Below are 12483 nucleotides of genomic sequence, written 5' to 3'. Positions count from 1 at the left end.
ATTGTGACTCGTGACCTGTTTGACTGACATTTCGTTTCCTGATTTTTGTTTTTCTATTTCTCTCCATTGCCTACCCACTGAAAACAACATTGCTGAGGCCAAGTTGTACTTCTAAATTGCTAAATGTCTACGGCTGATTTTAAAAATAGCTACAAATTGCATAATAATGCACGCTGATTAGCTAGTCAGCCAATTCGAAGATATTATAATTAAAATGGTTCCTAAACACAGAATGGAGGCAAAACTCCACCAAGCAGCAAAGCATTTCTCATTCTTCTCCATGGGTTGAGAAGAGGCCATTCAGCCCCTCAAACCTGTTCCAAGCCATTCAATGAGATCATGGCTGATTAGGGTGAGATCATGACATTGAATATTAATGGCATGGAAGAAGGCCATTCAGCCCATCACATCTGTGCCCTTAATAGTGATCCAGTCTAATCACACTATCCAACTCCTGCTCCATAGCCCTGCAGGTTACAGCACTTCAAGCACATTTCCAAGTATTTCATAAATGTCAGGAGGGTTTCTATCTCTGACATCCTTTCAGACTGTGTGTTCTAGACCTCCGTCACCCTCCGGGTGGAAAATAATCTTCTCAACCCCCTGCTAATCGTCTATCAATCCTAACTCCATCCACTACTTTCACTGAGTAGATATCCCTCAATACCCTTGATTAGCAAAACTTTATTGATCGCTTTTAAAGTTTATTTATTTGTGCCACAAGTAGGCTTACATTAACACTTACATTAACACTGCAATGAAGTTACTGTGAAAATCCCCTAGTCGCCACACTACGGTGCCTGTTCGGGTGCACTGAGGGAGAATTTAGCATGGCCAGTACATCTAACCAGCACATCTTTCGGGCTGTGGGAGGAAACTGGAGCACCCGGAGGAAACCCACGCAGACACGGGGAGAACGTGCAAACTCCACACAGACAGTGACCCAAGCCAGGAATCAAACCTGGGCCTCTGGCGCTGTGAGGCATCAGTGCTAACCACTGTGCCACCGTGCTGCCCCCTACTCCCTCTACTTGTGGGAGTACGTTCCACAGTTCTACCACCCTTTAGAAGAAATGTTTCCTAACTCCTCTGTCCTGATTTTTTTTTTTAAGGTTGTGTCCTTTTGTCCTCATCTGCCCCACTATCAGAGAAACATTATTTAGCTCTCTCTCTCTTACTCTCAACCCTGTCAATTCCTAAAAACCTGAATCAAATCACCTTTTAAACTTCTGTATTCCAGGTATTCAAACCTGTGATCTCTCTCTAGTATTGAATCCCAACTTTCTGTTGATTCTGCGCTGCATTCTTTCCCTGGTCAATAGACCCTTTCCATTTCAGGGACTATTGCACACATAAGCAACCAACCAAAAGGGAGATGACTAGAATTGTGATTAAAGTTAGCTAGAGATAAATAGCTATAAATACAGTCATAATTAATTGGAGTTCAACAAAAGGTGTATTCATATAGCATCTCTAACATTCCAAGACATTTTTTAGGAGCTGTGCATAGTTCTGATCACCCTATTATAGAAAGGATATTATTAAACTAGAAAGAGTGCAGAAAAAATTTGCTAGGCTGCTACCAGGATTTGATGGTTTGAGTTATAAGGAGAGGCAGGATAGACTGGGACTTTTTTCTCCTGGAACGTAGGAAGCTCAGGGGTGATCTTATAGAGGTCTGTAAAATAATGAGGGGTCGGCTTATGAAGAAAGTAAGGATGTGTGGGATAGAGGGAAGTTTGGCCGATTGGATACGTAACTGGCTATCTAACAGAAGACAGAGGGTGGAGGTGGATGGAAAATCTTCGGACTGGAAACCGGTTACCAGTGGAGTGCCACAGGGATCAGTGCTTGGTCCTCTGCTATTTGTAATTTTTATAAATGACTTGGAGGAGGGGGCTGAAGGGTAGATCAGTAAATTTGCTGATGACACCAAGATTGGTGGAGTAGTGGATGAGGAGGAGGGCTGTTGTCGGCTGCAAAGAGATATAGATAGGATGCAAAGCTGGGCTGAAAAATGGCAAATGGAGTTTAACCCTGACAAATGCGAGGTGATTCATTTTGGTAGGACAAATTTAAATGTGGATTACAGGGTCAAAGGTAGGGTTCTGAAGAATGTGGAGGAACAGAGAGATCTTGGGGTTCATATCCATAGATCTCTGAAGGTTGCCACTCAAGTGGATAGAGCCGTGAAGAAGGCCTATAGTGTGTTGGCATTCATTAACAGGGGGTTTGAGTTTAAGAGCCGTGGGGTTATGCTGCAACTGTACAGGACCTTGGTGAGACCACATTTGGAATATTGTGTGCAGTTCTGGTCACCTCACTACAAGAAGGATGTGGAGACACTGGAAAGAGTGCAAAGGAGATTTACCAGGATGCTGCCTGGTTTGGAGGGTAGGTCTTATGAGGAAAGGTTGAGAGAACTTGGGCTTTTCTCTTTGGAGCAGAGGAGGTTGAGAGGAGACTTGATAGAGGTTTATAAGATGATGAGGGGGATAGATAGAGTGAACGTTCAAAGACTATTTCCTCGGTTGAATGGAGCGGTAACTAGGGGGCATAACTATAGGGTTCGTGGTGGGAGATATAGGAAGGATGTCCGAGGTAGGTTTTTTACTCAGAGAGTGGTTGGGGTGTGGAATGGACTGCCTGCAGGGATAGTGGAGTCAGAAACTTTAGGAACATTTAAGAAGCTATTGGATAGTCACATGGAGTACTTCGGGATGATAGGGAGGAAATAGCTTGACCTGGGTTTCAGACAAAGCTCGGCACAACATTGTGGGCCGAAGGGCCTGTTCTGTGCTGTACTGTTCTATGTATGTTCTATGTTCTATAAATCAGTTAGATAGTCAACATCTTTTCCCAAAGGTAGGGGAGTCTAAAACTAGAGGGCATAGGCTTAAGGTGAGAGGGGCAAGATACAAAAGGGTCCAGAGGGGCAATTTTTTCACACAGAGGGTGGTGAGTGTCTGGAACAAGCTGCCAGAGGTAGTAGTAGAGGCAGGTACAATTTTGTATTTTAAAAAGCATTTAGGCAGTTACATGGATATAGAGGGATATGGGCCAAATGCGGGCAATTGGGACTAGCTTAGTGGTTTTAAAAAAAAAGGGCAGCATGGACAAGTTGGGCTGAAGAGCCTGTTTCCATGCTGTAAACCTCTGACTCTATGAACGATTATCAAACAGAATTTTACACTGAGCCATGTAAGATTATATCAGGACAAGTGATCAAAAGCTTGGTCAAAGCAACAGGTTTTAAGGGGGCATCAAACAAGGTGAGAGGTTTAGGGAGGGAATTCCAGAGCTTGGGGCCCAGGCAGCTAAAGGCACAGCTGCCAATGTTGGAATGATTCAAAATCAGGGACATGCAAGTGGCCGGAATTGGAAGAGTACAGAGACTTTCGAGGTTCATAGAACTGGAGGAGGTTACAGAGATAGGGAAGGGTTAGGCCACAGAGGAATTTGAAAACAACGATGAGAATTTAAAAATTGAGGCATTGTGAGCCAAGAGCCAGTCTCATAAAAGCCAATCTCAGAAGCAGCCACCATTCCTTTTCTTGAGCCAACTCTTCTCACGATCTCCTAGAGTGTGAGTTGAATTAGAACTGAATTGTGGAGACTTCCTGTTGTTGAGTTGAGACTGACAAACCCATTTCAGAAAAGAGATTTTTACATGTTAGATGGGTTGGACTTTAGTCCAGATTCCAGAGTCGAAGGAAGTACAGCCAATTCCATCACTCAGTGGCCCTAAAAGCAGTTGTAATAGTCCAACCCCAGTCATCTCATTCATACCATGAAAATATTTTGATTACATTCTGAAGAGCTTTTTTTTTGTATTGATGTAGCAAACTATTTCAAGCACTTTAAAATGCTTGGTAAGTGGTAATGTAGGTGGTAATTCTAACACTCTGCTATTAGAACTGAATCATCATTTCATGGTGATAACTGTAAATACTTTCTGTATTTGCTAAACGTAGACATACAAGTGACAGAATTGTGGTCTGTTGCATTGTGCTTTTCTTTAAAGCAACAACAGTTTGCCTTTTTTCTTGTATTTAGTTGCTTATTAACAAGAGGAATATTAGTGCAGAATAACACACATGGATCACAGCACAAACAGACCATTCGGCCCAACTACTCTGTGCCAGCGTCCATGCTGCACATGAGCCACCTCACACCCCACTTCATTGCACCACAATCTATCTTTATTCTTATCTCCCTCCTCTACTTATCCATCTCCCTTTTTAATGTATCTATACTATTCATCTCATCTACTCCTTATGGTATGGAGTTCCACATTCTCCCTGCTCTAGGTTTGGCTGGGGTTGTTTTCCTTAGAGCTGAGAAGGCTGAGGGGGGATTTGATAGAGTTGTACAAAATTATTAGGGATATAGATCGGAAGGAACTTTTCCCCTTCGTAGAAGGGTCATTAACCAGGGGCATAGATTTTAAAGTCCGGGCAAGAGATTTAGAGGGGATTTGAGGAAACACTTTTTCACCCAGAGTGTGATGGAAATCTGGAACTCATTGCCTGAAAGGGTGGTAGAGGTGGGAACCCTCACAAGATTTAGATGCGTACTTGAATTGCTGTAACATACAAGGCTACAAGCCAAGTACTGGAAAATGGGATTAGAATAGACAGGTGCTTGATGGCCAGCACAGCCACGATGGGCCAAAGGGCCTCTTTCTATGCTGTAAAACTTTATGACTCTATTTAGTTTCTCCTGCAGTGATGTCTTGGGACTGAGATAATTGACATCCAACACCACAACGATCTCCCTTTGTGTTGGGTACAACTCCAACCATTTGAGAAAGTTCCCCTTGATTCCAATGAAATCAGCTTTGCTAGGGTTCCTTGATGTCACCTTATTAATTTGTTTCATGATCTTAAAAACCTTTCCTCGATCAACCTTTAGCCTTCTCTCTTAGAGAGGGAAGATTCCCATCCAAGCCACACACTATTCTGACTTGGAACTATATCGCTGTTCCTTCACAGCCAAAATCCTGAAACTCTCCTCCTAACAGAAGGGTCCCTGCACCAATGGACAGCGGCAGTTCAAGAAGGCGGTTCATCAGCACTTTCTCGGGGGCTATTAGGGATGGGCATTAAATGTTGGCCTTGCCAGCGACACCCGCATCCCATGAACAAAAGAAAAGAGGCTTTTTCAATCTTTCCTGACGATTATAATCTCTCCCTGGTCCCGGTAGTAATAAGTATTTCTAGGTCAAGTGTAGCTTTGTTCGATGTGAGCTCCTTTTAATCTACCTTGACACTTTTTTTGCATCTGAACCTTGGGAGCCCCATCCCCAAAATGACTGAGGTGCGCGCGTGCGCGACTGTGTGCGCGCACGTGCAAGTGTGTCCCTTTTGTGTGCAATAGTGCTTCCTGATTTTCCTTCCAAATGGCCTCGCTCCAATTTTAAGATTATGGTCCATTGCTTTTGAAACTCTGAATCTCACCAGAGAAAATGTTTTTAATCATTTTAAATCTTGTATCTCAAGTAAATGCAACCTGTCCTCATCATTTAACCCTCTAAACGTCATTGTGGGGTTGAGGAAAAAGGTCAACACAGAAGTAATGAGCCAAATGCACTCTCTCTCTCTGCTCTAAGCTTTTTTCCCAACTCTAACACTGGGCTCTGAGTGTGTTCTAACTTGTCGGTGCCATTCGCACATGCTCTGATAACTGATTGTGGCAGCAACAAGCAGATAGACAGAGAGTGCTGCTCCAGTGACCTGAAGACTCAACATTATTGACCAACAGCCAGCACGTGTGGTCCAAACCAAAGTTTCCTGGAAGAACCCCAAGTTTTTGCTGGGTCGACTCATTTATTTACTGTCCGAACTTGCAATAATCTTACTGATAACCTTACAGTCTGCTGATGGACTTTTGAGTTAGTGGATTCCAATAACCATAATGAGTGCAAAATTTACATAATATCACCATTTAAGATTAAAAAGTGAAGAAACAGCAAATACTTGACGGATAAATCTGAAACCTTATTCCAGTTGGGGGAGGCGATGGCCTAGTGGCATTATCACTAGACTATTAATCCAGAAACTCAGCTAATGTTCTGGGGACCTGAGTTTGAATCCCACCACGGCAGGTGGTGGAATTTGAATTCAATTTTAAAAATCTGGAATTAAGAATCTGATGACCATGAAACCATTGTCGATTGTTGGAAAAACCCATCTGATTCACTAATGTCCTTTATGGAAGGAAATCTGTCATCCTTACCCGGTCTGGCCTACATGTGGCTCCAGAGCCACAGCAATGTGGTTGACTCTCAACTGCCCTCCAAGGGCAACTAGGGATGGGCAATAAATGCTGGCCAGCCAGCGACGCCCGTGTCCCAAGAATGAATTTTAAAAAATTTATTCTTTGAGATACTGTGCATTTCTAGCAGTTTCTTGTTTGAATTCCTTTCATTCGATATGAACAAATCCACTTCCCATTGTACCGGATTCCCCCTGAAAGCACCTGCCTCAATCCAAATTCTAATGTTGCTTGGGGACGAGATTATAGAAACATGAAACATCCACCATCCACAGTCAGGCTGCTGTGAAGCCCAATGAAACCAGTGTGTTCAGGAGTGACTTTTGGTTTACTAAGCCTAACCAAATCACTAAAACTGTCTTTGTTATTTGACACAATTGCTCCTGGTTCTGTTTAAAGAGAATTGACACAAATGGACGTGATTATTAAACTGGGTCTTGGATTGCAGGAGCACAGAGGAGGTACATATAGTTTACAGGGGGGATCTCTGGCCGACTATGGGGGGGAAAAAGCAATTGACCTGTCTCCGTGGAAAGCAGCCAATACTACCTGAATTCCAGTGGGAAATCTTAACGCTTGTGGTTAACCTAGACTGGCACCGCATGGCAACACCTTTGTTCAAGATGCTAGAAGGGATTTTCCGGCTGTTCGTGGTGGTGGATTCTCCAGTCCTGCTGCAGTGGATGGAGCTTTAGCTGAGTGCCAAATTCTCCATCCTCGCGGTAGCAGGGCATGAACAGCTGGAAAATTCTGGCTGCTGTCTCTCGGATGAGCTGGTTTCCGAGAGGAATTCTCCCCGATGTCCTGGCCAACACACAACTTGACCAAGATCTGAAATCACATCATCTGGTTATTTGTTTCAATGTTATTTGTGGGATCTTGCTGTGTAAATTGGCTCCCCATGTTTGCTACATTACACTTTTCATTACCTGTAAAGCACTTGAGTTGTGAATGGCGCTATATAAATGCAACTCTTTTTTTATTTTACAATCAGCAATCGAATTACAGTCTATGGGAATTGAAGGTGTGAATGGAATTAAAGATACTCTGTGACCCACTTTACCACCTGCTTCCTGTGACTACTCTTCAAAACAAAAGTATTTCCTTGGCTGTGAAGCTTTTTGGGAGGTTCTCGGGTTGTGAGCGGTCCGGTATGAACAGAAATCTGCCTTTTTTTTATTCAGAGACCTAAGTAATGGGGCACACCTGCTGACTTTCAAAAGCTAAAGCAAAATGTTGTTTTGTTTTTAATTTAGGAAAAGGGCTCATTGTAAAGGAAATCACTCCCACTGCTCAAGAACTGGAGAGGTAATTCTGATTTGTAACAATTTGATTATATAAACTGTCTTTTTTTGAAAGAATGTCCGCGTGGGTTTCCTCCGGGTGCTCCGGTTTCCTCCCACAGTCCAAAGATGTGTGGGTTAGGTTGATTGGCCAGGTTAAAAAAAATTGCCACTTAGAGTCCTGAATCGGTTAGAGGGATTAGCTGGTAATTATGGGGGGGTAGGGCCTGGGTGGGATTGTGGTCGGTGTAGACTCGATGGGCCGAATGGCCTCCTTCTGCACTGTAGGGTTTCTATGATTTCTATGAATACAGAAAATGCTGGAAAAACTCAGCAGGTCTGGCAGCATCTGTGAAGAGAGACTGAGTTAGTGTTTCGAGTCCTTGTGACTTCTCTAAAGCACTCTGAAGAAGGGCCATATGGGCTTGAAATGTTAACTCTCTGAAAGGGATGGCGCAGGCTCAGTGGGCTGAATGGCCTCCTGTGCTGTTCTATGATTCCACAGCAAAATCCTGCAGATGCTGGAAATCGGAAATAAAGACAGAAAATGCTGGAAAAACTCAGCAGGTCTGGCAGCATCGGTGGCGAGAGAAACAGTTAACCCGTCAGGCGCCTTTCACGGGGAAAAAGTTGACTGAGAGCTTTAACAGGTTTAACGCAAATACAGAGGGAGGGGAGGAAAGAACAAAAGGGGAGATCTGTGATAGGGTGGAGAGCGGGAGATAGTAAAAGATAAAGATGACAGTGTAAGGCAAAAAGAGGAGGGTTTTGATGGAATGTCACAGAGCTGAAACATTAACTCTTTTCTTCCCCATGGGTGACTGACCTGCTGAGTATCTCCAGCATTTTCTGTTTTTGTAAGAGGTTTACAACACAGAAAGAGGCCCTTTGGCCCACTCTGTCTGTGGGAGTGCTGCACTTTTGGAGATGCTGTCTTTTGATTTTAGATTCTGCAGTATTTTGCTTTTGTAATAGGGTAATGGGAAAGTCACAGAGGCAGTGTTCAGAGCAGAATAACAAAGGGAAATCTGTCAAAGAGGAGAAGGCTCCCGTGTCCCAGGAATGTGAGGGAGAAAGGAAGGTGTCCCCCAAGATACAGACAATCCTCCAGGGCACCAGCACTGGCCCCCATTCTCAGCGGCTCTGCTGTATATCCCTCCTGTTCTTGCTGCTTTTTACATTCAGCAACAGATGTGAAGCCAAACAGCGTGGCAATGTTTAAGGCTTTGGGATTATTTTCTGAGTTGATGCTGATAGTCAGTAAGTCTTTCAGACTCGAAACATTAACTGAGTTTCTCTCGCCACACATGCTGCCAGGCTGGCTGAGTTTTTCCAGCACATTTTGGTTTTATTTCAGATTTCCAGCATCCGCGGTACTTTGCTCTTATCACAGCAGTAAAGCCTGTCCATCATTTTTCAACGTGCCCTCCAGCAGTTGGTGAGAACCTGGGAGAAGGTTTCTGGATGGGTAATCGGAATTCTCGTTAATATTGACAGAAATCTAACCAGCCTGTGATCCAAACAAAGAACAAAGAACAATACAGCACAGGAACAGGCCCTTCGGCCCTCCAAGCCCGCGCCGCTCCCCGGTCCAGGATTGAATCCTGAATCCAGGATCCCCGCCCAATTTTCCAGCCTATCTACATACCAATATCCTATCCACCGAGCTGTCCCTCACAGCTACGATGCTTTGTTCATTACAACCTATTAACTCACCCCCACCCCCCCCATTCCAGACCATGTGATCTCCAGGGAGAGGCGCAAACCCAGAGTGAAAAACCCCAGGGCCAATATGGGGAAAAAAAATCTGGGAAATTCCTCTCCGACCCCCTGAGGCGATCGAAACGAGTCCAGGAGATCACAATGGCCCTGATCGGAAAATGCTTCCCAACCCTAGTCATTTCCACTTCCACGAACACCATATGAATTCCCTGCCCCCGAGACAGGTTCCCAACTATCCGCAGTCTCGCTCTGTACTGGCACCAGCAAGATGATCATAGAATGAAGCCTTGAAACGAGAAACAAGGAACAATTAGCCCGCGCCGCTCCCTGGTCCAAACTAGACCACTCTTTTGTATCCCTCCATTCCCACTCCGTTCATATAGCTGTCTAGATAAGTCTTAAACGTTCCCAGTGTGTCCGCCTCCACCACTTTGCCCGGCAACACATTCCAGGCCCCCACGACCCTCTGTGTGAAATATGTCCTTCTGATATCTGTGTTAAACCTCCCCCCCTTCACCTTGAACCTATGACCCCTCGTGAACGTCACCACCGACCCGGGGAAAAGCTTCCCACCGTTCACCCTATCTATGCCTTTCATAATTTTATACACCTCTATTAAGTCTCCCCTCATCCTCCGTCTTTCCAAGGAGAACAACCCCAGTTTCCCCAATCTCTCCTCATAACCAAGCCCCTCCATACCAGGCAACATCCTGGTAAACCTCCTCTGTACTCTCTCCAAAGCCTCCACGTCCTTCTGGTAGTGTGGCGACCAGAACTGGACGCAGTATTCCAAATGCGGCCGAACCAACGTTCTATACATCTGCAACATCAGACCCCAACTTTTATACTCTATGCCCCGTCCTATAAAGGCAAGCATGCCATATGCCTTCTTCACCACCTTCTCCACCTGTGATGTCACCTTCAAAGATCTGTGGACTTGCACACCCAGGTCCCTCTGCGTCTCTACACCCTTTTATGGTTCTTCCATTTATCGTGTAGCTCCTCCCTACATTATTCCCACCAAAATGCATCACTTCGCATTTATCAGGATTGAACTCCATCTGCCATTTCCTTGCCCAAATTTCCAGCCTATCTATATCCTTCTGTAGTACACTTGCATAAGTGTACAGGTGAACATTCCTTTCACCCCTGTCCCCTCACACTTTTACCTCTTAGCCCTTACCTCAGGATATACCCCTACTTTGGAATGCTGCTGCCACTCTTTAACAGTGCCAGAGGTCACTCCATTGGCAGATTGTACCCCCTCCTCCACCTCACCTTCAAAGTGGGAAAGGTCCGCATGTGGAGACCCCGGTCAAACAACAGTGGCTGCAGTCCTCCATGGGACTCGGGTGTTGCCGTCACCCTTCTCCTCACGGCTGGTGTCAGCTGTGGCTCAATGGATAGGAGATTTGCTTCTGAATCACATGGTTATGGGTCCAGGTTCTACTCCAGAGACCTGAGCACAAAAATTAAGGGTGACAATGTGTTACCCAGCTGGGTGCTGGCGGCTGGCGCAGGTCGGTGCTGGCGGCTCGCCAAGGTGGGTGTTGGTGGGTGACGTGGTAGAGGGGTGCTAGTGGGTGATGCCGGCGGGGGAGGGATGCTGGCAGGTGATGCGGGGTGGGTGTTGTTGGCGGGTGAGTGTTGCTGGCGGGTGGGGTGGGGGGATGGGGTGCCAGCAGGTGCCACGGGGCGGGGGGTGGGTGGGTGCTGGCAGGTGCCACGGGAGGGTGTTGGTGCATTACTGAGAGAGTGCTGCACCTCGGAAATGCCATCTTTTGAATGAGATGATAAAGCAAGTTCCTGTCTGCCTTCTCTGGTGGGCACTAATTTGAGGAAGTACAGGGAGATGCTCGTTGGTGTCCTGACCAATATTTATCCCTCAAGCAACGTTGCAAAAACAGATCATCATTGTCACATTCCTGGCTGGGTGCAAATTGCTGCCACATTTCCTAGATTACAACAGGAAAAATACTTCATCGACTGTAAAACACTTAGAGATATCCCGTGGTCATGAAAGGCACTCTAGAAAAGTATGTCTTTTCTCTTTTCCACTGGGCCAGAGGGTCAGATGTTTGAGATCCCGGGGGGGGAAATGTACACACATTAACAGACGTGGGGATTTGTGCTAGACCTCCCAGTCCCAGTTGATTTCTTTGTCTTGTTTTTGATTCTAATAGCCAGGTGTCTCCATTGTGAACAATAGTCATAATCTGTTCAAAAAAGGAACATTTCACCCACTGCTGGGGACTGCTCCATTCAGAAAGGTGATAAATAAATGAATTGCTGCCTCTCTACCAAAACTCTTGACTCATCTTTCAATCATTATGATCAGGCTTTGCTATGTTTCTTTCACATTCATTCTCTTGACAGGGCTGTCACTGGTTAGACCAGCATTTATTGCCCCGTGGCTAATTGTCCTTGAGCGTGGTGGTGAATCATCACCTTTAAATGCTACAGTCCATCTGATGTAGGTGCACCCACAGTGCTGTTAGGAAGGGAGTCTAGGACTTTGACCCAATGACAGTGAAGGAGCAGAATTATAGTTCCCACATCCAGATGGTGAGTGGCTTTGGGGGGGGGGGCACTTGCAGGCGGTGGTGGTGGTCTCCTGCGTCTGCTACCCTTGTCCTGCTAGGTGGTAGAGGTTGCAGGTTTGGAAGGAGTTTGTAGATGGTGTACACACTGCTGCATCAATCCCTGTCACATCCCGGGATGTTGAGCTAAAACTGAGCTGTGTATCTAGTGTATTCATTTTTCACTTTTGCAGAACGGAATCCAGAACTCTGCCGTTGACATCGGAGAAACGCAGCTTGTGGCCAACGGGACAACTCGGGAGGTCTCAACAGAAAATGAGAACAACAATCACAGCATCAGCCTCGAAGGAATGGGTCAGTACGATATGGAGTTTGCTGTAAATACTTAGGATGTGGTTACAGTGCAGGCGAAGGGTGTTCCTTCACTCGACAGTAAAAACTAAACTGTGAGCTCAAATTAGTTTTACTGCCAGTTACATCTTCACCTCTTGACAATTGAAAACAGAAGGTTCTCTCCCGGGTTTGTTTCATCCCTCTGCCCATCTGGAAAAAATAACATTCCCAACAATCGGGAAGTTACATTTCAAAAAAGCATTTCAAGATTGTGCAGCCGAACATAGGAATAAAATAACACAAAACATTAACTGTGTTACTTTCTCCAC

General features: G+C 45.3%; 1 protein-coding gene across 1 annotated transcript in view; it reads left to right on the top strand.

The window, feature by feature from the left end:
* LOC144502291 (uncharacterized) overlaps positions 1–12483 on the top strand; it is a 50999-nt gene that overhangs the window by 19662 nt on the left and 18854 nt on the right. The window contains exons 3-4 of the mRNA XM_078226104.1: positions 7533–7584; positions 12055–12175. Of these exons, the coding sequence (XP_078082230.1) occupies positions 7533–7584; positions 12055–12175 (173 nt within the window). The remainder of the gene's footprint in view (positions 1–7532; positions 7585–12054; positions 12176–12483) is intronic.

The sequence above is a fragment of the Mustelus asterias genome, chromosome 13 (genome assembly GCF_964213995.1).
Source record: "Mustelus asterias chromosome 13, sMusAst1.hap1.1, whole genome shotgun sequence".
Taxonomy (NCBI): Eukaryota; Metazoa; Chordata; class Chondrichthyes; order Carcharhiniformes; family Triakidae; genus Mustelus; species Mustelus asterias.
The sequence above is the reverse complement of the archived record's forward strand: the minus strand, read 5'-3'. Positions and strand labels throughout refer to the sequence as shown.